Source organism: Gadus macrocephalus, chromosome 23 (genome assembly GCF_031168955.1).
Source record: "Gadus macrocephalus chromosome 23, ASM3116895v1".
In the NCBI taxonomy this organism is placed as follows: domain Eukaryota; kingdom Metazoa; phylum Chordata; class Actinopteri; order Gadiformes; family Gadidae; genus Gadus; species Gadus macrocephalus.
In genome coordinates this window covers 4315895-4342689 of record NC_082404.1, presented here as the reverse complement: position 1 = coordinate 4342689, position 26795 = coordinate 4315895, and the positions used below count along the sequence as shown (strand labels likewise).

At 43.2% G+C, this 26795-nt stretch overlaps 4 protein-coding genes across 4 annotated transcripts in view; 1 reads left to right on the top strand and 3 right to left on the bottom strand.

Moving 5' to 3' along the window:
* The window catches only part of dnah5l (dynein, axonemal, heavy chain 5 like), a 72908-nt gene extending 71248 nt beyond the window's left edge, over positions 1–1660 (top strand). Inside the window, exon 98 of the mRNA XM_060044758.1 lies at positions 158–1660. Coding sequence (XP_059900741.1) covers positions 158–379 — 222 coding nt within the window. The 3' untranslated portion in view covers positions 380–1660. The remainder of the gene's footprint in view (positions 1–157) is intronic.
* The window catches only part of LOC132452244 (cytochrome c oxidase subunit 4 isoform 1, mitochondrial-like), a 213294-nt gene that overhangs the window by 112050 nt on the left and 74449 nt on the right, over positions 1–26795 (bottom strand). The window lies entirely within an intron of this gene.
* On the bottom strand, positions 1357–8062 carry cavin4b (caveolae associated protein 4b). The gene is made up of 2 exons (XM_060044759.1): positions 7302–8062; positions 1357–2680 (listed from the first exon to the last, which is right to left on the bottom strand). Exons 1-2 carry the CDS (start codon positions 7650–7652, stop codon positions 2114–2116), a joined length of 918 nt encoding a protein of 305 aa, XP_059900742.1. The 5' UTR covers positions 7653–8062; the 3' UTR covers positions 1357–2113.
* LOC132452370 (tomoregulin-1-like) lies at positions 11356–24870 on the bottom strand. The gene is made up of 11 exons (XM_060044956.1): positions 24658–24870; positions 24125–24321; positions 19597–19706; positions 19116–19245; positions 18179–18205; positions 17423–17513; positions 17117–17265; positions 14874–14921; positions 14401–14527; positions 13789–13950; positions 11356–13412 (listed from the first exon to the last, which is right to left on the bottom strand). The coding sequence occupies exons 2-11, from the start codon at positions 24300–24302 to the stop codon at positions 13328–13330; spliced, it is 1107 nt and encodes a 368-aa protein (XP_059900939.1). The 5' UTR covers positions 24303–24321; positions 24658–24870; the 3' UTR covers positions 11356–13327.

Genomic DNA, 26795 nt, shown 5'->3' with positions numbered 1-26795 from the left:
TTATCTTCATTGAAGGAAACTGTCCTTTCATTTAAGAAATAAGGACATTTCTAAGTGACCCCAACCTTTTAAACAGTAGTGTACATACACACCCCATCATTCACCTACAACACGCTTCGATGGACCCCTAACCCCCTGACCTCTGACCTCATTCCAGGTCCTCTTCACGCCGCTGCCCGTGGTGCACGTGTACGCGGTGAGCATGGCCGACAGCAAGCGGCCGGCGGCGCCGTCCTCCGTGAACCTGTACTCGTGTCCCGTGTACAAGAAGCCCCGGCGCACCGACCTCACCTACATCTTCGAGCTGGCGCTGCGCTCCAGCCAGCAGCCGGACCACTGGACGCTACGCGGCACCGCGCTGCTCTGTGACTGCAAGTGATCCGCCGCCACCTCCCCCCAGGGGCCACCATGAGCGTTACCATGGGGCCGCCCTTTAGCAGTTTATCGCCTCATATTTATTCCCTGTAGCACCGCAAAACATTCTTTTTATTTGTCGATTGAACTTTATATACGTATCTATACGTATTCAACACAATATCCATAATTTCCTGTACCTCATAAATTAATTGTTCTCCTCTATTTTACTTAAGGGCTTTAATCGATTGCACTTTTTTAAGCTTTAATGATTTGGTCAAGATGATAAAAAACTCTTGTCGGAAACGATAATATGTAGTATTATACGTAATATATACTCTTAATTCTCCAAATAGTCAAGTAATTTAGTCACCCTTCGTATAATACCAAGTTTAACCTGTTTATTGTACTACCAGCTGTGTAAAGCCTGGTTAAGCTGCATTTGTAAAGCTATTTAATAAATGCAAACCTAAAGAAAGGGTTGGCTACTACTATAAGCATCAAGCTTTGAAGTCTTCACTTGTGTCCATTGTACTTTGATCAGGTTTGACATATTGTAAGAATAGCTTTGCCTTTGCCTTTGAAAAGACCACAATTCCTTACTTACTTTAATCAAAAATAGATCAGAATTATTTTTAGTTTGATACATTTACCGTACATTTACATTTGAAGATGAAGTGAAGGGACATTTATACAATAGGTTTGGTTTTGAAAAGCAATAAAATCAAAATATAAATAGAACTTGCTGAGTTCCTCAATGAGAACCGTGTAGTCAGTGTTATGCCCTAAAAACAACATTGGGTAAAAATAATTGATCATCTCTATCCGACCGAAAACACCCTAAACCTAATATTTACTATTGTGTATTTTTAAATGCATTCATGCAAACTCTAAGTAATAACTCAAAACATTCTAACAATATAGTTATAGACGTCTATTTTTACGAGCTGTTTATACAGCAAAACAATATTAAGAGTGTCGAGATATTTCACATCACATATGTAACATGTTCTTAGTCTTTATTCTTAGTATTCATTATTTTTACCATAACAGTTTATCTTTGTAATTTTCGGAAAACTGGCCAAATTAGTTCTCTACAAATTCCTCATAGTACAGCTTTTAAATGTATAATTGCAACCTGAAATATCTAATGCATTCTATCTTTCACATTTCGCGAGTGCAAAACTTTACTTTTACAGCCCCCTGACAAAATCAACATTCCCATCATATACCATCATAACTTACCCACTCTTCATTAGAACTGTTTAAAGCTCTAACATCTTGTCATTGTTCAAACATACATAAACATAACAACTGAAACCTTTGACAAACTCCAGATGCTTCTTTCTCTCGCTCTCTCTGTTGTTATTGTATTTGTTTAATTAGCAGTTTGTAAACGAAAAATTTAACAAATATTTAATAATAATAAATTAACCATAATGTCAACTGTAGACACATATCAGAACAGAGACTAGAACTATGTCTGAAAGAATAACAACGCCTTATGGTAGACCTATACTTCAGTGGGTGTCCGTTCTTGCCGTTGCCGCCAGTCGGATGTTTGAACCGGCCCAATGTCACTTCCTCTCTAACTGGAGGCTTCTTTCAACTGAACAGAAAAATAGATCATTTAATATTTTCATTTCCAAAGCTTGGCCAGGGAGAATCGACCATAAAACACATACTTTCATCCTCTCTTTTGTTGTCACAATAGTCCAAGGGAAACACAACACCCAGTTGTTGCATCGGCCGTTGCGCTTTACGCCAGCTGCTTCATGTCGTACATGGGGACCTCGGACGCCTCTGCCTTGGCCCCGTCCGCGGCCTCCTTGTCTGGGCTGCCCTTGCGGCCCTTGGGCGGAGGCACGGGTGTGGCTCCGTCGGCGCCTCCCTCCGCTCCCTCCTGGCCCTCAGCTACTGTCCGCTCCTTCTTAAGGTTGAGCTTGGCAGGGACATTGGCCATGGACTCCTTGAACCTCTCTCCAGACTGCTTCAGCCGCTCCCCAGACTGGCGGATCTTCTCGCGCCGCTCCACCGTCACGATGCGCTCGCCCAGCTTGTTGACCTTGGTGCCCAGGTTCTCACGGGTCTTGCTCATGTTCTCCTTTGAGAAGGTGGCCTTGAAGCTCTCGATGCGGGTCAGGCCGGTCTTCTTGGCGCGGGTGACGGAGGCGGAGTCTGCCTCCTCTACCACCATGTACTCCTCGTCTGACTCCGGAGGCAGCTCAAACTTGTCAGGTTCCACCTCGGCCCTTGAGCTAGCTCTGCCGCCGCTGGCTTCGGAGGGCTCGTTGCCGGGGGCGACGGACTTCACTTCGTGGTCACCCTGGGGGGGGGGGGGGGGGGAACAGCCCAAAGAAAACAAAGCAACATGAGAAACTGCGGGAGAGAGAGTGGATTCATAAGTGACAGTAGGAGTATGTTGAAACATTGCATAGATAGTGAGGCGAAATGTGATCCTTCATAAGAAACATGAGAACCTGTGAATTCTACACAGCCATGAGAGCAACTGATAGGAACCTTACCATATCTCTTTGTTCTTATATTCTGGAGACACTATGCGAAAAGACCCTAAGGATATTTCTTTGACTACTGATGGCTGATCAATGTCAATCATCCATTCATTGGAATATGACATGTGTGGTGTACAAGTGAGCCACTATCCTGAATGTCCATGACTTCATAATCAAAGGAATTTCGAACAGGCATACAAACTGAAGACCACTGAGACTACAGTCCTCTGCTGTTTCCTCTCACACGCTCAAATCAGACGACGCGACAACTATCTTGTCGCCATGACACTTCAGAAAGCATTTGGTGGCCAGGAGCCACTGCAGCCTGGAATGTGTTCAATCGTTTTCCAACTGCTACATCCAGAATGTTATCCAAGACCCTCTGATTCAGTTACAGATAATACGATCATTACGATTTGCCCTAGTTACAAGTTACTACTAGTGGATGTGCTTGTAAGAATCAGGATGATCCTTTCAAGGTCACAAGTAGTGTGGGAGATATCTCAAGCTGTTGAGACTTTCTTTCTGATTTATGTCATGACTGAAGGTACCAAGTAGCCATGCTAACTGATGGTTGCCTGTTGCTTGCATGTAAAAAAAAACACTAAACCAATTGTTGCTGTATATTATGATTTCCAAGGCAAGGCTTACAGAATAAAGCCTTTGCCAACAGGTTTAAATGATTGTGGAACTTTTAGGATTGGCGTGGATTAGGGTATATTTGCTCATTGGTATATTGGCCAGTTTATTTCTAACAGTTGATCACATTAGGGCGATATGGAGTTTAAGTTTTTTGTGGCATGTGCAATTGTACGTGTCCACAGAGAACTACCTCTTCAACAGTATATTCCCTCAATAGGCACTGTTTGCAAATCCCGCAGTTGATTCCCTTTCCATCCAATTAGTTGATAATGTATTACAACCATATTGTAAGTTAATTAAGCGACTGCCCTTCCGGTTCCATGTTAATTAACAGGTAATAACATGAGAGTAGGACAATAGCATGGTTACACGGCAGGTGTTGTGTCGTAACACCCTCCTCAGATGCCTCTTTGTCTCACCATCCTGGTCTACCTGCTGCAGAGGCCATGCTTTCTTCGCTGCCCTGGTCCTTTGAAAACATATTTCACTCGAAAGATACCAGGTCTCACAACAGCAAACATTTGAAGTGATTTTATAGCCATCCTTGAATTGTTTTAGTGGCTTGCTGGCAGGTGTGGCTCATTACTGTTTAATGTTTCTGTTGGTTAGCTTGCAGATCGGACCTTCGATGCTCTTGAAAGGAAGTGAATTGTCCCATCAGATAGTTGATGGTTATCACGATGGTCATTTACGATAGTATGAAATATATCCCTGGAGCAGCTAGTTCTTCGCTAAATAGATAACTAGTTTGAACTCACAAACTGGATCAACATAAATGCATTCGCTTTGGTCAAAATGGTTATTTTGCAGCTAGCTTACAAATTATATATATTTCCATGGTTTCAGTGATTCAAGGGTGCTAACTGGATGTAGAATTGCAACTCTTAATTCTACTTCTATAAATACACTGCACCATCTGTTTCTAAAACTAGAGACCATGGTAGGCCTACTATGTACAGCTAAACATATCACCAGCAAGCTAGAAAATCCCTGACACAGCTCTGTTAAATTAATACAGGGCCTGCAGACAGTAGCATTGTCAAAATGAAATAAAGGTAATCAGGCTACAATTGCTATAGTCAATATAAGATGGGAAATTAGCTTATGCTTAAAGATATTTTTTTACTTTGCTTAAATAAATTGCTAACTATGAGCAACTTAAACTTATTCTCCAGATAGGTTGAATGTTCAATGTCCCAGTCTTTTATCAGGGGAATAATAACATGAACATTTGGTTTCCATGATTCCAGAGTTAGGAAACAGGAATGGAAAGAATAGGCGGGCCACCGACTCAAAGATTCTAATAATAGAGGGCAACCAGATTTTGAGTTCAGGTTACCCAGATGATGGCAGCATGTACCTTAAAGATTAACTGGTTTTCCTCCAGCACTTTTATTTTGAGCCATATGTAGCATACCATACCAAAAACAATATTCTATGTTCTCAAATAAAACCTTGATAACTAATAATTAAGGTGTAGGTATAGTCACTCTATCTATCTATTAAATAATTAAACGTGTCTCAACACTTTGAGAAGCAAGCCTTGCCAGCTAGCTAGCATGCGCAATGACTAGGAAACATACCAGGATATATGATTACGTGCATGCTAGGCACTTTATTCTACACCTGATACTAACAGTGATATGCTGAAATTTGACTGTATGCTTTGTAGTCATAACATAGCTACACACACCAGAGGCATTGGGCATGCTATGGCGAGACAATCTATTATGCCTACCGACAAGAAATCGCATCTCTGTCATAGCTGATTGTGTCTATGCACTTTGCATTTTGACCCCACATTTAAGTTGCCTACATGTGAATACTGTATACATTTAAACATAACTTTTTACCGCAATCTTAGAGTTAATGTTAATATAGACATACAGGGATTGTCATTTAACAATACGAATATACACTAGTAGATTCAGCTACAATAAACTACACATTATGCCTACTGAATCGTTAAGGTAAGAAATCATATGTTGAAAAACATAGTTATCATGAATAACTAATGTTAACTTTAGTTAAAGCCAGACTTAGGTAAGGCAAGGCCTTGGGACCCCAATTCAGTCAGGTGATAAAGACAACTTTGTAGTATCTGTTACAGACCAGACTCCCCTGAATTGATGTGTGTCCACATAGAGGTTCACAATATACTGATGATGAATTTCCCTATTTAGTTGTTTGATTTAGTAGGCCAATCTTCTGAGGCAAATGAAGGGCTTATGCAGCTCTCTTGTCCTTTACTGAATCCAAGACAAAACTAGTTTTTGTGGGTGGCCTATGAAACATCATGGTTTCCATCTATCATGTATACCAGAATACAAGTAAGCAAACGTTGAATTGCACACCTGTTTCTACAGATTCTGCAGATCTTCATCTGATACATTTTGTAGTCATGTAATCGATTACAATTTCCAGCAATGGCTGCCATCAAAACAAGGGGCAACGGCTGTGACATCCTAGCATCGTCTTGACATCATAACATCCCCATGACAACGTATTGCCACCAGTGACACAACCTTTAGTGTTCCCTTATCCATGGGCCAAATTGGCAGCACAGCTTCTTCGACCACTATCGACGTCTCGTAATTAGACTCATGCCTTATGTTACTTAATTAACAAGCACGAGATACAAGAGAGAAAGGAGTTGAAGGGCGAGAGACTAGGAAACTATATTAAGAGATGCTGGAGTTTCAGATGCACACACTGAGAATAACTCGGTGTGTCAGCTGGCAAAGTCACTTGCACGGATAAATGTGGTTAATATTATATTTAATTCTGACTAGCTGCTCAGCTAAGATTATTAATAGAAAAGAGATTTTTATATTAAAAGATACTATGTCTTTAAACTATTGCTACTTGTTCCAGTTCCATAATGGAATTCCTAATAAACAATAACTGAGAATGCTCATGCTTTTGGCATTGAAGAAAAATCTTTAATGCCAAGAGGTTTACCCAAAATCTGACTGAACCACACAAAAACTATTTATGTAACAACATTTGTGGAATAACCTCCAATCAATGCTCATCAATGTCAAATTGTGTATCAACCCTGAGATTAATGAATGAATTGTGGTGAGGATACAAGTCTGTTCTATGTGCTCTAGATCTATGGGCTGGCCTTTCAGAGGGTCTGACGTCCCTCCTGGGCAATGCCAGGGCTAAAATAACCAGGTCACCAACATATGCAAGCAGCTGCTTTCCGAAGGCCAAAGTAAAATGAAGCCACCAGAAAATGTGTGTGTGTGTATGTGTGTGTGGTCGTGTGTGTGTTCAGTCTGCAAACCTCAAGGGGCCCCGTTGCTATTTCAGCACTAGCCTGAAGCAAATTTAGTATTTAGATAGCTCTGCTCAGGTTAATCGACTGTGTTTAATAACTCTTTGTTTTACGCTCAGAAATGACTATACTGCAAATCCACCATAGACGATTCTCTCAGAAATCACAGGAATCCCTTCACTAACTTGTTTAATGTTTGAACTAGGATGTTGGTTGGAGTTGGAGACCCCTATAGAGTTTCACTACCAGTTGGACGGGAAGCTAAAATTAACCAGGCCCACAATACCAGCCGGCGTCTCCCTCATTGCTCAACAATATTTCAAATATTTTGCAGCAAAAAAGCTCAATCTTCTTGTCATTTTTAACAGCCTTTATGGACTAAACACTAAATAAGGTCCCTTTTGAATCGAGCCAAGATGCACAGATCATGGACAGACCACGGTCAAACGCTAGGTTTACCGTTTTGAATTCTAATAATAAGAACAGACAGACAGACAAGCGGCTCTGACCTGGTAGATGACCACTCTGAACTTGTTCTTGGCCAGGAGGTCTGCCTGGGTGGCCTCCACCTTCTTGACGCGCAGGTTCTGGTTCTCCACGCGGACGCGTACATCCTTGATGTGGCAGCTGACCTTGCGGGTCTTGTCCAGCAGCCGGTCCACGGTGCCGCTGGTGGCGGCGTGCTCGCCCGTCAGCTTGACCACGTCCGCCTGGATGCTCTTCACCGTGGTCTCCAGCTCCAGCTGCCGCTCCTCCATGCGCTGCTGCGTGGCGTTGACGTTGTCCATGATGCCCGCCACGCGCTCCAGCAGCGCCATGATGCCGCCGGCGTCCTCCACGCTGCCCAGCTTCTCCGTCATCGTCCTGGTCGGGTCTGGTCGGGTCGGTTGGGCCCGGGTCGGGGGGAGTCTCGCTAGAGGCTGGGGAGGCCTGTTCTCAGGGCGGGGGGGGACGGGTAAGGAAAGGGACAAGCCTAGCCAAGGTTCTGGACGGAGAGAAGAGCAGGAGAGGGTCTGGAGAAGGTGCTGGTCTCGGAGGGGAATCCCACGCCAAAGGGTGGGATCGGAGGAGGTCTGGTGATGAAGGGGGAGCAGGTGGAAGGCTAAGACATCGGGGAGGCCCAGAGAAGAGGAGCAGGGAGGAGATCCACAGGAGAGACCAGAGGAGCCGACTCCTCAGGGAGGCAGATAGAGACGGAGAGAGGGAGAGGGGGACAGGATCGACCCTCTGGAACTTTTGCTTCAACCTGACACTGCCCCGGTCATCAGCACAGACCCCAACCACCTAATAGGGCTGGGGGGGGGGGGGGGGGGGGGGCGGAGAGAACTAGAATAGAGAGAGTAGGAGGAAGAAGAATGGGATATGGTGAGAGATAGACACAGAGTTAGAGTGTGTTAGGTTTGGGTACTGTGTCATTCAAGGATCATTTGATAAAGTTTCAGTTTCAGTCGTCTATTTCCCCCTGATGAACCTGATGCCCAGTCCCATGCTTGTCCCCCAACCCCCATTCAGTTTCATGACCCAGTTGACAGGTTTGGCGTATCGATGATATGTTTGTCTGTGCTTATGACGATCAATAAATTTAATGACAACTTAAAAACGTCAAAACTTCCGACATTTTGTAGAAATGTTTCCATGGCATCACAGGCTAACGATGGTCCTCAAACTGAGAAACTTGAAAGAGGAAAAAACAAACGATGGACCACGAGCTAGGGAGCGAGAGAAAGAGTGTGTGGCAGGATAAAGCCTGAAACGGGATCTCTGGCGCTTGAAGCTAAAAATAAACAGAGGGTCAAATTAAATCTGTTCCTGTTTGGGAGAAGACCGGGACTCCCCCCCATTCTCTTCACTCTTCACTCATTCCTCATCCATCCCTCCATTAGTCCTCTACTCTCACTCTTCCATCACTCATCTCTCCTGCACTCCACTGACTTGCTGCTTGCGTGCCAAGGTTGAGGGCCCTGGGGCCACTGTATTGGATGTCATGACCCAGCAAACAAACCATGGTTCTACTCGGAAATGTTATCGTCAAATCCACTTGTCTGGTCAGGCTCGGCACATGCTTTCATTTTAATTAAATATTACTAGGTGTCTTGGTGGCTCAACATGCTAGTGCTAACCATGTAGGTATTCATGTTGTAGTGATGTTTCGAACCCAACCTATGGTTCTATAAGCTACATGGCATGCCCTCTCTTCACCCCAAGTTTGCTCTGTTCATTAAGGCACACAAGCCCATCAAAAAATAATGATCTTTCATTACGGATGCATTAAATAATGAGTTACATTTGACTAACTCACCCTGATACTGCACTGTACTGTAGTATACAAGGCTTTACAGCACTACTGCACCTTTCCCTCCCCACTCTTCCGAGTGAGATTCTGAGTATTCCCAGTATGAGCTAGGCCCTCCCAGTCTGCTTGTGTCGGGGTGACAGATGCAGGAAAGGAATGACTGTGGTGCTGATTGGACGCCCTGTTAGTCTGGTGTTAAGACTCTGGACCTAGGTGCAGCATTGGATTACACACACGCATGCACGCACGCACACACACTCATATATATACTGTATATATACTACCGTTCAGAAGTTCGGGCTCACCCAGACAATTTCATGTTTTCCTTGACTACTCAAAAAACATTGACAGCTGTGCTAACATAATAGCACAAGGGTTTTCTAATCATCAATTAGCCTTATAACACGATGAGCTAAACAATGTACCATTAGAACGTTGTGTGAGTGATGTTGTTGGAATGGGCCTCTGTTCACCTATGTATATACACCAGCTAGAATAGTCATTTACCACTTTAACAATGTCTAGACTGTATTTCTGACTAATTTATTGTTATCTTCATTGAAAAAAACAGTGCTTTCTTTCAGGGTCATTTTTAAGTGACCCCAAACTTTTGAACGGTAGTGTAGATACAAATAAATATATGTATATCATCATGGTGCTATACATGGCAATACACAAAATACATGGATGCCATAATTTCACCTTTCTTATGTTACATCTCTGGATTGGTGTTACAAAACTTCATGTTGTATGTGTGCGTGTGCATGCGTTTGTGTTGATTAGGGCGATGGCATCGTGAGCAATACAGACATTCATCTATGGTCTGTATGGTGTACATGTACTCGTGCAGAGAGAGTTAATAGAGAAGGAGAAAGAGAGAGAGGAGAGAGAACGTGGGGTTTGATGGATTTGATTGATAAATAGTAGATCGTCGTGATCAGTGCCGCCGCTCCCATAACGCGCACTACGCGCTGCGCGTAGGGCCTCAAGTCCTGAGGGGGCCCCCAAAAAAAAATAAAAAAAATAAAATACTTCTGGTTTTAAGTTTGTATTTATGGATAACTATTTAATTGAAAAGATTTTGGACATTCCAATACTTGTGTGCAGGGCCGACGGACTGCGGGGGAAAGTGAGACAGTTGTGGGGGGGCCCAAGGCAGAGGGGGGGCCCATGGCAATAAAAAAATATATATATATTGAATTATCCACCCCCCCCGGTCAACAATTCAGCGCAGGGGGCTGGTAGGGGGAATTCGGGGGGGGGGGGGGGGGGGGGGGGTGCATAAAGGAGCCATAAAGGAGTTATGCTTAGGGCCCCAAAATAGCTAGCAGCGGCACTGGTCGTGATGGATTTAACCAAAGACCACAGATTTAAAACAAATACACAGAGGCGGAAAAAAAGTAACAGAGAAAAATAGGTTTATGTGTGTGTGTAAGTGTGCACATGCATGTTTGTTTGCACATGCATGCATGTGTCTGCACCCGTGTGTGTGTGTGTGTATGTGTAAAGGGGGTTACATGATCAAATACAGCAGGGGACTGCCCAGCCTTCTAAACCCGTTCCACCAGCTGCTGTCTATAATTATGCTGTCGTCATTTCTATATTTACCCTCATAACCACACCTATACACGGTAGAGCAACCCCGGAGCCCCTAGGGTGCGTTTGTTTTCCATCTCTTCTTCACTTCCGATGGTGGAGCAATTCTATAGTTTATTCTAACTTTCATGCAGATGTCTGCCCTTGATAAAAACTTAAACAAATGTTTTTGATACCGAAATAACTTGTGTGCAAGCTTCAATATCTACCAAGTATTTATTTTGCATACATTTTCTTTCTCTGAAGCCACTGCAGTGGGAGCTCCCCAGATGTTGGGGGGCTAACCAAACCAACAGCGAGGGGACCACAAAGCGCACATAAGGTTACGTATCGTCAGGAATAGTCTAGTCTATTCCTGCTACATGGCCGGGAAGAATAACATACTGCAATAGCACTTAGTTCTGATTGATGTTCATGTTTTTCGGACAACTTCAAGAAGTAGCAAGAATTATTCTTTTTTTTACCGGAATATGTTTCAGAGATATACTGATTATCTTTTGCTGAGGAAAACAGGATTTTTTCTTGTTTCTCTTTATTATTGAATAATATTATCATTATTATATTATTAGTAGTATTATTAAAGTTTGTATGAAGGCTGATGAACCCTGCTTATTTAAGCAAATATAAATTGGCCTAAATATACACAATGTTCAAATAAATATGGAAACATATGCTCATATTGAAATGCACCAAATGACACACTTTATTGGAACACATAATTTAATTCTAGCTCAACTACATCACTAATCTCTAACCAAAGACTTTACTGGCTCATGCAATACCCAAGATCTACAGTAAAAAGAGGAACAGGATTCCTTTGCAGCATCACACCACCAAGAACAACAACCCCATCTATCAGCAGGTTTACAAATCACCACCGGCGTAGAGTAGCTTCTAAAGGATCCATTCAGAATTCAGATTTCTGTTAAAATAGTCAATAAATGTTTAGCTAATTAGCGAGTATTCTGGGGGGGGGGGGGGGGGGGAGTTCAACTAGGTGGTTACGTTCAAGCGGTAGGCCAACCAATGATCACTTTCCCAAACTAACTGTAGAATTGAGTGGTGTTAAATAACATTAGCTAGCATAGCATTTATCTACAAGCAGAACCTGCCACAATCTTAGTTGGTACATTTAGATGCTGAAATTGATACACATCAACTCCTTGTGGATACATCTCCCATGTTCAGGAACTACCACTGAACCATTTCTGTGGGTCTTTATAATTTACCAACCTAACTAAAAGATGAGGGCTAGACATTAGTGCTAAGATGCTTTATGGGAATCCAATCCACATAGAAGCGAATCCGTTGACCACAGTATGACAACAACATAGATACTTCGTACCGCCATTAGAAATGATATCAAAAATAAACTAAAAGAACAGTCATTTAAATAATCAGCTTGTCAAAAAACACATTGGAATCCCATTTCCGGAATGGCATTATTTAAAATTGCGTAAATTAGAATAAAAACAACCTATACATGTCATTTTGTACCTTAATAGTCGTAGTAAAAACAGCATTTTGGTTTTCAGGAGTGTCTTGTACAAAAAAACTGAAACAAACTAAAGAAAAAAAATTTCCTGGAATTTTCCACCCTTGGAAAATATCTGTTTTCCTAGCAACCAACGTCTGAAGCAGTAACTCCGTGACCTTGGGCATGATGGGGAACATTTCGTATTATCAGCAGCAGCACTTCATAATTGCAGTCAGGGTCCTCTTCAGGTAAACTATGGCTTTAATACAATGGCAACCAACCCTTTGTAACTGGAATTGGAGAGTTTTACTATTTCCAGAGTGGTGTACATAGATATGCATATAGAAACAAACGATTACTAGCCAGCTTATTCATATCAAGAGAGCCACACAGGTTTTTCAATTGAGGTTGGAATGCATCATCGACCAAATTGTTTGGATAGAAAAAGTACAGATGGGGTTGGAAAATACCAACACGATTTAGATTTAGTTTGTTAACATGACAACGGAAGAACAGTAGGCATCTCTCGGAGTAAGTGGTCGTACTTCATCTCTCGGGTGACTCCAATTTAGGGAGTAAAGAATACTCATATTCACGAGGCTGTTCACGAACACCTCGGTATTCTTCAGGGAGGAATGGCGGGGCTAGCACTGGTTTGGATCCAAAGTGTCCTCTGGCGCAAACAGGAGCACAGAGCCGCCCCGACAACAAGACCGGGACAACACAGACAGGAAGTGGAGGCCGGGATGGAACAGGAAATGAGAAAACCGACCATATTGAGAGATTGTTTTGAAAGACCAACTTTGTGTTCTTATCAGCTGCTGAGGTCACTGCGTCGCACACAGGATGGAGGAGAACACGGCTTTAAGAGACAAAACGCTTCCCTTTTTAGTCCACTTGAAAAAGTACCTTCATAAAAGTGAGAACGGCCATCTGAAAACATCCAGGTGAAGAAAAAAAAGAAATATAAAAAAGACAAGAAAATAAAAAAAATAAGGCCCCTTCAAAACTTGAGAAAAAGCCACAGGTTTGTCTTAAGAAAAAAGCTAAATGAAAACAAACCAAAGAGGCACAAAATGGGTAAGATAATAAAAATGCAATTCTGTCCATGTGGTACGAAAGATTTGTTTATAATAAGTCAGAAAAGAGGAAGGTTTAGAAAAGAGAGGCTACATCATCCTAGAGGAGGTCCCTGAGGGGAAGTGGCCCAGGTGCTGCTTCTGTCTCCGGCCACGCTTGGTTTTGTTGCACCTCCTAGAGGAAACCACAGGAATTACAGTTATTAGTTATTAGGCTATTTAGGCCTTCTTCTTCTGTCCCACAGGACTCAAACTCTTAAATCTGTGATGGTAATTGTTTTATTTTACATACTTTTCTTACTTTGGAATACTGTTAAACTTTGGAATTGATTGCGTAAAAATATGGCATTATATTTCACTTGTTTTCTCGATCTCAGTATCCACTGTGTTATATTAATTAATCATCATTATAACAACAGATATCAAGATAAACACTAGCATAAGTATTATCTAAAAGCTCAACACCTAATGCTACGACTATGCTAACATTATAGCTAAATACTAGCTACACGAGTATTTGTGCTGGCAATGACTGAAATAGCAGCGGTTACCTGGTGAAGCACATGACAACGGCTACAATGACCGCTATCTGGACGGCTCCGATGATGGCGGCGATGAGGACGTAATGCAGCTTCTGTCCACTGGGGACCACGTAGAGGATGTTGAAATCGGTGAGCTGGTCGCACTGGGAACCTCCGTAACCTGGATCACAGCTGCAGAAACAGTGTCCATAGTGAGAGACGTATATATACGCAGGGTTAAAATACGTTAGGATAGGGAGGTTTGTTTATTTGCTGGTTTGTTGGAGGAGCCTGAAAGTTTTGCGAGTCAACAACCGAAACGTAACCGGTGTGATTGATTATTATCGGTTGGCAATAGGGTGTTATTATAAATGACTATCAATCATTTCCCCTCATTCCTCACCTGGGATTAATAAAGTACACATAATCTTATCGTAAAAATCGATTAAAGGTATCATCAATCATTTTGTCTGTAATCATGGTGTTAGTTAATGAGGAGGTAGCGGTTAGGGAACGTGGGTGCTCACACACACACACACACACACACACACACACACACACACACACACACACACACACACACACACACACACACACACACACACACACACACACCCAGAAGCCCTAGAGAGGGGCTGTTACCTGCAGGTGGGGAGGTTCTGTGTCATCTCACAGCGGCCGTGCTCACAGAACTGGTTGTAATCGTCAGGACAGGGCAGGGGGGGTTCGCCGTGGCCTTCCCGGTCTAGGACCCCGTGGTTCTGCACAGCTATGGCAGAAAGACAAAGTATAATCATAATAACCCTTATTTATTGAAATGAAACCCATCCATGCATGTCCCATAGTAAATAATAGTTTCATTATAATTGAGGTTCCCGCCCTATCTAACCTGAATCTACGTGTGAGGGTTTTAAACTAGTTCTGTTGTTATTCAAGCATACAGTCAAACCATCAGTGTAAGCATAAAAATACAAATTATAATTTCACAATTTAGTAGTCTTCTAGGTAATGATGTACCCGGTCAATATGTGGTCATGTGTGGTTATCTACAGAATAGGTTTATTTTAACTACGGCCTCTAACATCCACGAGGATCCTCTTCTGAGAGCTTCTTACCGAATACGTCTGGCTTGATCTTAACGCCGTCATCTTTCCTTCCTTTGTCTGAAAGCATAAGAGTGGAGCAGTCATACACCAGACTCTGGAAACAAACCTTTTATCAATTCATCTGTAGACCTTGCACATAAGAATCCATTATGATTTCATGTATTTTTTTTGTTGCAATGTAAAATCCTAAATAAACGTAAAAATACTGTAACCTAGGCTTATCAAAACGTTGTTTTACCACATCTTGCACGAGTAACGCTGTGGTAGTCTCACAACCATGTCTTCCTATAATGATAAATAATTCCTATTGCGATGTGACACCACGATATCCAGCCCTACAACATATTTATCTTCTTTTTTATAAAGATTTTTTTATCAGAAGTAGTAGATTTATAAATAGTACTGAGAGCTATTATAGTATAAAAGTGCAGAAGCACAATCACACTTGGCTATCAACGAAACGATATCCCTCAATATAATTGTACTTGAAGCTGTAAATCACCTCAGAATGCCAGTTTCTTGTGTCGCTGTTCAATAAGATGTATGCGTGTAACAGTTTGCCTTTGTGTGTATATGTCGGGAGCACTTTACAGGCCAACGGTTACATTGAAACAGCTAATGTGTTTTGAGATCTTACGTCAAAACAAGCCCACACCATCCACCAACCAATCACATGGCAAGTACACACGACCAAACGCACACTGATGCACACACACATACATAGAGTGCGCTGGCATAAATCAGTGAGGCGTGGGGATATGGAGGAGGGGAGACAAAGGGGCAATGAAGAGGAAAGGAGAGACGAAGATGGGCTATGGAGGTCATTGTGATCATGAATGGGCCAAAGCACCTTCAGTGTGTGAGTGTGTGTTTCAGTTCTGTATGCGTAGTGTAGCGTGTGTTTGTATACATTGTTTTCTGAGAGGTGTGTGTGTATGTATGTGTGTGTGTGTGTGTGTGTGTGTGTGTGTGTGTGTGTGTGTGTGTGGATATCAGGTCATCATTTAATATACATGAGGTCACGTCTCCCTCTCATGGCCCCATTTCTGCCCCTCATCTCTCATGTTTTCCTGCTCTTCTGCTTTTCTCTCTTCCTATTCCTCATCTCCTTATTTGTCAAACACTTCAATCTAGCCGTCCATTTCCTCCTGTGTGTGTGTGTGTGTGTGTGTGTGTGTGTGTGTGTGTGTGTGTGGGTGTGTCATCATGTCTGTGTGCTCGAGAGAAATCAGAGCATTACCCAGGGGGTAACCAAGGCAACTTAACATCAAAAAATGATAAAGTCAAATGTTGTATTGAGACTTGTAAAATATGGAGATAAAATGGTGTTATCTCAAATGAAAGGGCCATGCTATGTTTGTCTTCTTAACCCATGTATTAAATAATGAAACACTGTGCGTGACAAGAATGAGGTCTATCTTGGCAAACAGCAGGAGACCCAGATCAGTTCTGGGCATGACCTGAAATCATAAATACTTCATCTGGGATCGTGTGGTTATGCCTAGTAGTAGACACAGGCAGCTACCACCAGCCTTCAAACGTCGAAAATATGGTTGCATCCAGAGATGCAGGGTTGTTCAATAGCTAGACACTGTTTAGCAAAAACACCTTGATATTAATAACACAAAGAGGAGGATTTGCATGAACTATTCTCCACAACAAAAGGGCGAGAGTCATTAGACATCAACCGCATATTGATGTCCTTAATAAAGATGGATGATCCAGCTCATCTCTCATCCTTTTACACGCAGAGCCACAGTCATTTTTCATAACCTAATAACAAGCCAGCGGCACGAATAACAAGTCCCATTAAATAGAGTGTAATTAACTGGCTGGGCGCCCGGGAGGAGCCAAAACACGGCTGGGCTCTGAGTGGACCTGGAGCTGTCTGCCTCGGGATCTCATCTCAGACGTTTGAAGGATGGCCAATAGAAGAGAGGGGGTGGGAGACAGAGAGGAGAGTGAGAGGGAGGGGGGGGCGAGAGGGGAAGGAGAGACACAGATCTAGAGAGGGTGACAGTATAAGCGGAATAAGGAAGAGATAGAGATAAAGACAGGGAGAGAGATAGAATGAGAGAGGGTGGGAGAGAGAGAGAGAGAGAGAGAGAGAGAGAGAGAGAGAGAGAGAGAGAGAGAGAGAGAGAGAGAGAGACGCGTGGAGGCAGAGAAAGTGAGAGACAAAGAAAGACAGAACAAAAGAGCGATGGAGACATGTAAGGTGTGACGGAAGGACAGAGAGACGGTGAGCGTACCCTGGCATCGGCCCACGTGTTTGATGTCTATCTTGAGCTGCTTCAGGCAGGACGCCTCTTTGACGTGGCAGGGCGTGTCGTAGGTGACGCCGTCCTTACCGCACATAGGGTTCTCGTTGTGGCCATTGCACACGATGTTGCACATGCACCTGAAAAAGAAACACACGCCGCACCAATACCGATGAGCATCATGAGGAATCATCCGTATAATTCAGCACATTCATGTTCCCCTGTTTATGTTTTTTTATGTTTAGTTTCACTTTCAGCTGCATGCGCAGAATGTGAATGTGTGTGAGTTGCACTCACAGCATGTCTTCAGAGTCCTCGTCGCACTCTGCTCCAAACTTGCAGTTCCCACACTTGGACACCTTTTTCCCTCTGCCTGAGCCTTCATCGTCTGCCGAGACAAACAGACTCCTCTTCATCAACACTGTGTACTACTATTCACATTCTGTATCGATCACCTTCTTCTCTGACAAATCGTTTCTCACACATATTATCTGTACTTAATCATGGACTATTATATTGGTTATCCAGTCATTAAGCAGACCCTTTCATCAAAAGGGACTCACAGTGATTCAGTGAATGCATTAAGGGAAAGGTCGCGGTTAGAAATCTCACTCAAAGATTGTCTGTGTACAGTGGGGATCGAACCCAGAGCTTTTCTGCTGGGAACACCGCAGCCACTGATCCCAGTGTCTTCCTGTCCGCTCTGACCTGTCCTTCACACCTTGGACCATACTGTGTGTTTAATAAGAGCAGTGTCTCAGACTGACGGCTCCTTGGCCCACCACACTGGAGGGTGTGATCATAATGTATGGACATTAGCTTTTGGCAGCCGGTCCCCCACTCAGAGAGTCCTTTCAAGCAGGCAGTTTGTCAGGGAATGGGTTGAGTGGGGAGAATACATAACCAATACATTTAAAATGGTGGCACAACACAGCGTCAATCGCTACCATTTCCACATGTTTGTATGCCGACGCCGTAGGGAGAAAAATGTCGTTCCTTTTTACCAGGATGGCTTGGTGTGTTTTAAAAGAGAGGACAGGACAATATTCTCACCTCCATCTCCAGACCCTGATCCACCATCTGTGAGAGAGAGAGAGAGAGAGAGAGAGAGAGAGAGAGAGAGAGAGAGAGAGAGAGAGAGAGAGAGAGAGAGAGAGAGAGAGAGAGAGAGAGAGAGAGAGAGAGAGAGAGAGAGAGAGAGAGTACAAAGAGAGCAAGAGAGGACCAAAAATAGGTTTGTCATTAATGTGTGCCTTGCACTTTTTGATGTCTAATTCTCTCTGTTTGAGTGTGTAGGTGCCTGTGTGGGAGAGTCTGCATGTACGTGTGTGAGTGTGTTTGCATGTGTGTGTGCATGTGAGTTGTGTAGTTGTATGTGTTTGAGGGTGTGTGTGTGTGTGAGGGTGTACATGTTTAAGTATATGTTTGTGTTTGTGTCTGTGTGCATAAGTGTATGTGAGTGTGTCTGTGTGAGGGTGTGTGTGTGTGAGAATAAGTCTACATCTTAATGTGTGTGTCTGTGTGGATAAGTGTATGTGTATGTATGATTGTTTTTGCGTGAGTGTGTGTATAAGTGTATGTGTGTGTGTGTGTGTGTGTGTGTGTGTGTGTGTGTGTACGTTTATGTGTGTGTGTGTATTTAAGTGTATGTGTGTGTGTGTGTATAAGGGTATGGGTGTGTGTGTGTGTGTGTGTGTGTAAGGGTATGAGTGTGTGTGTGTGTGTGTGTGTGTGTGTGTGTGTGTGTGTGTGTGTGTCTGTATAAGGGTGTGTGTGTGTGTGTGTGTGTGTGTGTGTAAGGGTATGGGTGTGTGTGTGTGTGTGTGTGTGTGTGTGTGTCTGTATAAGGGTGTGTGTGTGTGTGTATGTGTGTGTGTGTGTGTGTGTAAGGGTATGGTTATGGGTGTGTGTGTGTGTGTGTGTGTGTGTGTGTGTGTGTGTGTGTGTGTGTGTGTGTGTGTGTGTGTGTGTGTGTGTGTGTGTGTGTTACCAGTATAACAGGTCCCTTCTGCCATGATGGTGACGGCTCTCTGCTTCCTGCAGGCGGCTCTCCGGAGGAAACACTCGTTCTGGTATGTGTCTCCGTTAGAGCCACACACTGGGATGTACTTCTTATGACACTACACACACACACACACCAACAAACGCACACAAATTAATACACGCACACACACAAAAAACAAGCATACAAACACACACACAAAGATGGACGCATACCCGCATACACATGAATGATCACACGCACACGCAAATTAATACACACACATATAAGCACAAAAACACACACAATGATGGACACACACACACAGACACACAACCATACATACAAACAAACAAAATGCATAAAAAATGTAAAGAATTTTAATGGTTGATTTACTTTACATTTCTTACTCATGCATGTTTTATTAGTCATGTGTGTGTGTGTGTGTGTGTGTGTGTGTGTGTGTGTGTGTGTGTGTGTGTGGACTCACGTTGAACTGACACACACACTTGATGTCTGCTCCGTTCTCGCGGCAGGTCCCTCCAAAGCGGCAGGTCCCAGTGTCACACACACGCAGGTCACTCTTCTTCTCCGACAGGTCTGCAGAACGAACACGCACACACACACACACACAGACAGACAGACACACACACATCATATAAGAACATTTCATAGTGTAGAAACACACACGCACTGTAACCAATGCATTACATAAACATTCAGCTTGTTATAAATACATCATAGAAGACACACTCTTATTGTGTAGAAAAACACAGTCCAAAACATCACACATATCTCCTCCCCACTCACACTGCAAAATAAACAAACACACTAGACCACTAAACATAATATCATATCAAGCAGATAACGTGCATTTCCATGAGGAAATGGATGAATGTTTAAGCAAACCAAGCCTCAGGTAACAATGCTTGGAGCCGAGGGACTGAGCTGCTACCTGGAAACCCAGCTGGTCACAGCTGATTGGCCACAACAGCCCCCGGGTACCCAATTAAAGCTGGTAATTACAGGGTCATGACCTCTGTGTCCCGTCTAATCAGGAAATACCTTTATGTGGCCTATCGGACTACAACCCCTTTCCCCCCCTTTCTATTATGGGCATAATTGTTGTACAGTAGAAAATATAGTTCACTCACACAACCATACTAATAATAATAATAATAATAAAGCAGAACTAATGATAATAGGATTTCATTCAAACTGCAATAACAGAATAATATTATTAACTTAAAAAGTGTTTGTAAACCCCATTCACATCGTCGTAACCATCCTGTATTTATTGTGATTGCGTGTATTGTGTTTAAACCGACGTGTGAAGTCAAAGGGAAAATTCCACATTTTTGAATTACTATTATTATCACGCCGTTTACACAGTATAGCCTGTTTGGCTAACCCTCCAACAACAAGCAATTACACAAGTTCCTTCTGAATATAATCAAGCACTAAACCCTCTGAATCGCAAGTAGTTATGAAGAACGGTTTCATGCACGCTCGCAGCCGCAAAATATGTAATTGTAAGTGCGAGACAAAAATCAAGCCAGTCATGCAGGAATAAATGCTTATTCAGCCAGCGCACACTCCCTGAAGACACGGGATCAGCACCTCCGTCAGACTGCTCAACGCACTGAGAGGGATTGTGTTCTCCATCTAGGAAGACTTTGAAACTGAAGCTATGGCCGCCTCTAATCTGTACATTGTGTGTTTGTGCATTGTCGTTGAGTGTTAATGTTTCCAACCGCTTTTTCCCAGAGGAATCCAGACCACACTTAAAATGTCATTTTTGAACACATTTTAAGAACAATTTCTGCATTCAATTGAATGTTGCTCTGATAATGATCAACAGTCTGATACCGTATGGTTCCTAACCAACCTAGCTCCTGTGGCCTTTTCCATCTTGCGTGCTATTGGTTACATGGGCGGTCAATTATAGCTTGTTTGCCAAGTCAGACAGGTCAGTGGAGAATAGACGTTTTGGTGTACGCTAAACCTGAGATTCCAACTGGGAGATGTGTTTGTGTGCGTGTTCATGTCTGACTGTGTCAGTGTGAGTGTGTGTAACTGTATACTATGATGCGTGGGTGAATTCGTGAGGGTGAGGGATTGGTTTCAATACTGCACCATGTAGTAGAATTTCATCTCTCTGAATGCTGATGAAAAGCGACCCATAGATTAGATTTGTTCAGTGAGTAATGTGGTTCAGGTCTGAACGCCGACTGAAATGTACAGGGTTCAATTGTATGAGATAAGAAGACACTTTATTAAGTCTAGGAGGGGAAGTTAGCATGCTACAGCTGAAACAAAAAAATCTAAAATGGTGTTGTTAATGTTTTATATTATAATAAATAAATCAATGATCCAAACGTTGGCTCATGTAAAAAAAAATATGAACATCTGGTGGATGATTCACAACACAGCTTGTGTCTACAAAATAAATCCACTGTATTTCATTGTGGTGTTTACTCAACAATCACTAAATTGACATTCCCTGACACTAAATACGCCACTTTAATCTGCGACGGCACCATTAAGCATTTTGTTAACACTTTAAGGCATTGGCCGTGCTGCTCCCTGGAACTAGTTGCTAAGCGATAAGTGAGCAATTCAGCATTGACTAGTGTTAGAATGATATGTGTTGCCGGGTAACCAGCGGGAGCGGCACTGCAGGAGGAGGTCAGAGGACTGTGTCGAGTTCCCCGTGAACAGAGGAGTGTTGTGCTGCCCCCCACTCTCCCACCATCAAGTCAGGCATGGGTAAATCCTGCTGGCTCCCGCTCTCTCTCTCTCTCTCTCTCTCTCTCTCTCTCTCTCTCTCTCTCTCTCTCTCTCTCTCTCTCTCTCTCTCTCTCTCTCTCTCTCTCTCTCTCTCTCTCTCTCTCTCTCTCTCTCTCTCTCTCTCTCTCTCTCTCTCTCTCTCTCTCTCTCTCTCTCTCTCTCTCTCTCCCAGTTGCCCCCTCTCCATCTCTGTGTCTGTGTGTGTATCACTCACTCTCTTTCCACATTGCCATCACCGTCTCTCTCTCTCTCTCTCTTTCCCTGTTGCCTGCTCTCCATCTCTCCATCCCCCCTCTCTCTCCCCCTCTCTCTCTCTCTCCATCTCTCTCTCTCCCCCTCTCCCTCTCTCTCCATCTCTCTCTCTCTCCCCCTCTCCCCATCTCTCTCTCTCTCCTTTTCTCTCCCCCCCTCTCCCTCTCTCCTTCTCTGTCTCTCCCTCCATCTCCATCTCGCTCTCCTGCCTTCTCTCTCCACCTCTCTGTGTCTGTCTCTCTCTCTGTAACTCACCATCCCCTTCTCTCTCTCTCTCTGTTTGCCCCATTGGCTTCTCTCAGTCTCCCTCTCTCTCTCTTTCCCTCCCTAATGCTGCCATCTCTCTGTCTGGCTCTCAATTCAATTCAATTCATTTCAATTCAAAGGCCATAATTGGCATGGGAAACATACATTTACGTAGCCAAAGCACGGTACATTTTTAAACAACAAGTCTCTGTATCTTTCTCTCTCGCTCTTTCTTGCGGCCACAGAGTCACTTCTCTTCTATGTCCTATTCCCATACGTCCTTATGAACTATCTCAATCCGCTGAAATACACAAACCTCTTTGTAGAGATTGAACCTTTGAATGATACCGCTGAAGTGTAATCGCTGGTCGTATCGTAGCTCTAGGAATAACGTAAGAAGGCTTGGCTCTTTAGCTGTGGCCAAGTGGAGACGACTTCATACAACAGGGCTCTGAGACTAATCCCTTAGCAACCTTCTGCTTGGGAGATTATAAGACTGACGTTTTATTAGGACCCACCGGGAGGAGTGGTTTGTCTGGTTTTTCCGTGAACAACACACTGGAGCTGAGGCAAAGATGGGCGACCGGTGTTCTCAAATGATCAACCTATTTATGTGAAATGTTAATGAAAGTGTTTTATAATAATCTGTTTTCTCTTTTCTTTTTTTTTACTCTTTTGTAGTTGAGTCAATTGTAGTTAATACACCTTAGGATGGTAGTAAAGTGGAATACATAGTACTGTCATAATCCCTGCCTGAAAATCCGGGAGTCACAGCAAAAGCACAGGACAAATAGAATAGAAAAGTGAGGGGAATAAGGAATATAAAGAAACATAATAAAATAAAACTACATAGACCATGGGTACTAGGATGCAGTAGGAAGCTAGACGTAAAAGTTTTGGGGAGCGAGAGATGGAAGTGGGGGCACTGATACAGGAAATGGGGCACAGGAAACCTATAATGGATGCAGGTTTAATTGCTGCTCTTGTGTGAAGTGCCAATGAGCCAGACATGAAACTCTAGACATCTGGATGGTCCCAGAAAAAAGCTTGGTAGGCCCACCTCTAGATGTGGATTGATGTGATTTTGAGGTCGAAGCATTTTATGTGTTTGGTGTCACACTGATAAAAATAGAGCAGCTCCAGATGTCGAAGGAGGCCCAATGTATATCATGTTTTTGGGGTTGTGTGTGTGTGTGTTATGTGAGTATGTCTGGTTTGTGTGTGTGTGTGTTTAGTGCAGAGTAGTGTAGAGAAGTGTGTAAGTGTTGTTTGGGGTGTTGCATGTGTGTTGTGTGTGTGTGTGTGTGTGTGTGTGTGTGTGTGTGTGTGTGTGTGTGTGTGTGTGTGTGTGTGTGTGTGTGTGTGTGTGTGTGTGTGTGTGTGTGTGTGTGTGTGTGTGTGTGTGTGTGTGTGTCAGTAGCCAGCACACGTAAGTCAGGGTACTTAGTAGCAGATCAGAGGCAGTTTTGGCGTGTCCTCACAGAGTCGATTTTAGGTCTAATTGTAGGTTTGAGTGTGGTTAAAGGAATGTATGTGCTGGTGGGTCCTTAGAAGTAGCCATTCACCGTCAGTACCATAGTATTACACACACAAAAACACTTAACCTAAGCTATTGCATAGCATAGCCTGAATGTTTGACTCACACATTAAGTAGGGTTTCACAAGATTCTTAAACACAAAAATACATTCTCTGTTGGCTTTTTCCTTGTTTAAAAAAAGGTTTAACTCACCTAAACAATCCTTGTCTTTCCCCGGTACACACTCTCCGCTGGTGCGGGCGAAAGAGCTCTGAGCCCGGGGGACACACGCCACCAGCAGCACGCAGAGTAGAGGGGAGAGGAACCGGGCCGACACCGGGGACGGCGAGCGACCCGAGCCGCTGACGAGACGAGATCCTCCCGAGGGCATGGTAGAACAGGTAGCGAGGCTGCGGAGATGGAAAGAGATAGTGGGTCCCCTTTTCGGATCTTATTTCCCAAATCCACCGAACAGGGCAGTCACCGCAGAATCCAATCCGATTGAGATTGACTACCTAAAACTGCCTGCGGTGCTGGACTTTGTCCCCTCACTCAGATAGTATTTCCCCTCCCAATGGTCTGTGGATATGGTTGCATGTTTGCCGTGATGTGCAGAAAGCGGAACAAGCCAAACATCACAGGACAAAAGCAGGGCCTGGTAGAGAGGCACGTATTGATCGCCCCCCGCCCTCCGTCTGACCGTGGGTAGGCTACACGGTGTTGGGACTATCCGCCTTAAACCTTACCTTTAAACGTGTTTTATCTCATTATTATCGCCGGACCAGATACGGCGGCGCGTCTCTCCCTCCCGTCTCCCGTTCAGACAGGGCAACCGAACATCCTCGTGGACGAACCGAGAATCATATGGTAGAAATTCGCTTCGACAATGTCAGAGGGGATGAGATTTTTTTTGTGAATCACCATCAACAAAGAACCTCGACGGCGGTGGTGATGTTGATCACGTGACGTTCAGGAGAGACCACCCCCACCCATATCCTCCTTGTGTGTGTGTGTGTGTGTGTGTGTGTGTGTGTGTGTGTGTGTGTGTGTGTGTGTGTGTGTGTGTGTGTGTGTGTGTGTGTGTGTGTGTGTGTGTGTGTGTGTGTGTGTGTGTGTGTGTGTGTGTGTGCGTGTGTGGGGGTTTAGGATGTAGTCGTCCAGGACTAGATTTTTTAACCATATCCTGGTGGGGAGAGACCCCCCCCCCACCTCTATCCTATGGGGGGGCTGGAAGAGAGACACGGAAAGGTGGAGAGAAACACAGATATGGGAGCTTTTGTGATTTCTTAATAAATGAATGATTGGAAGATACACAGTAATAGACAATAATAACAAGGTTAAAATAGGTTCTAGCTGGACGTATACAAAGTGGACGTATACAAATATATATATCCTATATTAAGGTGTAACTGTTCATATTGCGATTGGTCAGAAGATTGGTCAATGAACATTTTGAAGCAAAAATGTGTAAAAAAAAATAAAGAAATTACTAGAATAATCAAAATGTGCTTTAATTGCTGGCTGTTGAAGGTTAACACGAACAACCCCCAGATTAAGTTGCACATTTTTGGAGGAAGGCCGAGCTCTGAGCGGCCAACGACGTGCGTCGATCGCGACGTAGGTCGCATTGGTCGCTGTGATGGACGCTCGTATGGCTGTTTTCAGTCGCTGGCTGGCTTGGTCGCTCAAAGTCCGTGGGCGGTCGTTAATCAGTTAATTTGGATGTTATCAACGTTTTTTTTTGCGACAGTTGAAGTGAAAGCCATGCTCTCCGGCGAAAGCTACCTACAGCTCTTTAGCTTATATTAATTTAATATTTTTCTATTGAAGTAGGCCTACCTACAGTTTAAAATGATGAAATCGTTGCTCTATCAGTATCAATAAAATTTGTAATTTGGGGAGTATTCGAATAATGTATTTTATATATTATATATAGCCTATTTGTTTTGTTTGTTTTGTTAAGCCTAATAAATTATATTATGTACAAAGTTCTTCGTTATAGAGTGATATAGTTTAATTCAGGGGCGATTCTCGGTTCTTACTTTTGGGGGGGCTCAACCCCAGGAAGCCACAGGGCAGTGGTGTAGTGGTCCCTGGAGAAATGGGTATACTCTAAATGTTTGCCCTTTTTTTTAACGCAGCCCAGAAAAACGCCTTGTTTTAGAAACAGTGACATGTGAGACTAATCTATTTAGTTTACCCAAAAATCCTTCAGTAGTATTTGCTCATTGTCACATAATTTCTGCTGCTTGATCTCAGGGAGGAAGGATTATGAAATTACTAAACCAATACTGGCCCACAGACTAGTGACAGACAACTATGCATTTTGAGTGAACTATTCCTTATTCCTGGAATGACACCTGTTCTCTCACTTGGCAAGTCAGTAATTTATTTTGTAAACTGTGTCTTTGAACAGCTGATTTGCAACACATAGTATGGGCCAGAGTGGGCCACTATTATAAAATTAACATGACTTGATCAGGAGCAGTTTGTAGGTATTACTGGTCACACATGCAGCCTGCATGAATGTAAAATATAGATGAGGCAAACATGGTGTTCAGTAATTTTTTGAACATTTATTTAAATAAAATACTTCAGATCTGAATTTGACAATGAATCCTTGTTCATATTTCACCTTAGATTAAAAAAAACGCACATCATTCTCTTCCACATCAATCATCTCGTTAGATATATATATATATAATATCAATATATATAAATATCATATGATGATTGAACATCATCATTCAAATTATTCAACAATCGAATCAGTAAAGGCAGTGAGTATTAGCCAATAAGAGGCAGAGTAGCGTGGGTCATGGCGCACAGAGCTTTTGGCCGTGATATTACATATACTATTATATACTATTATATATAGAGCTCC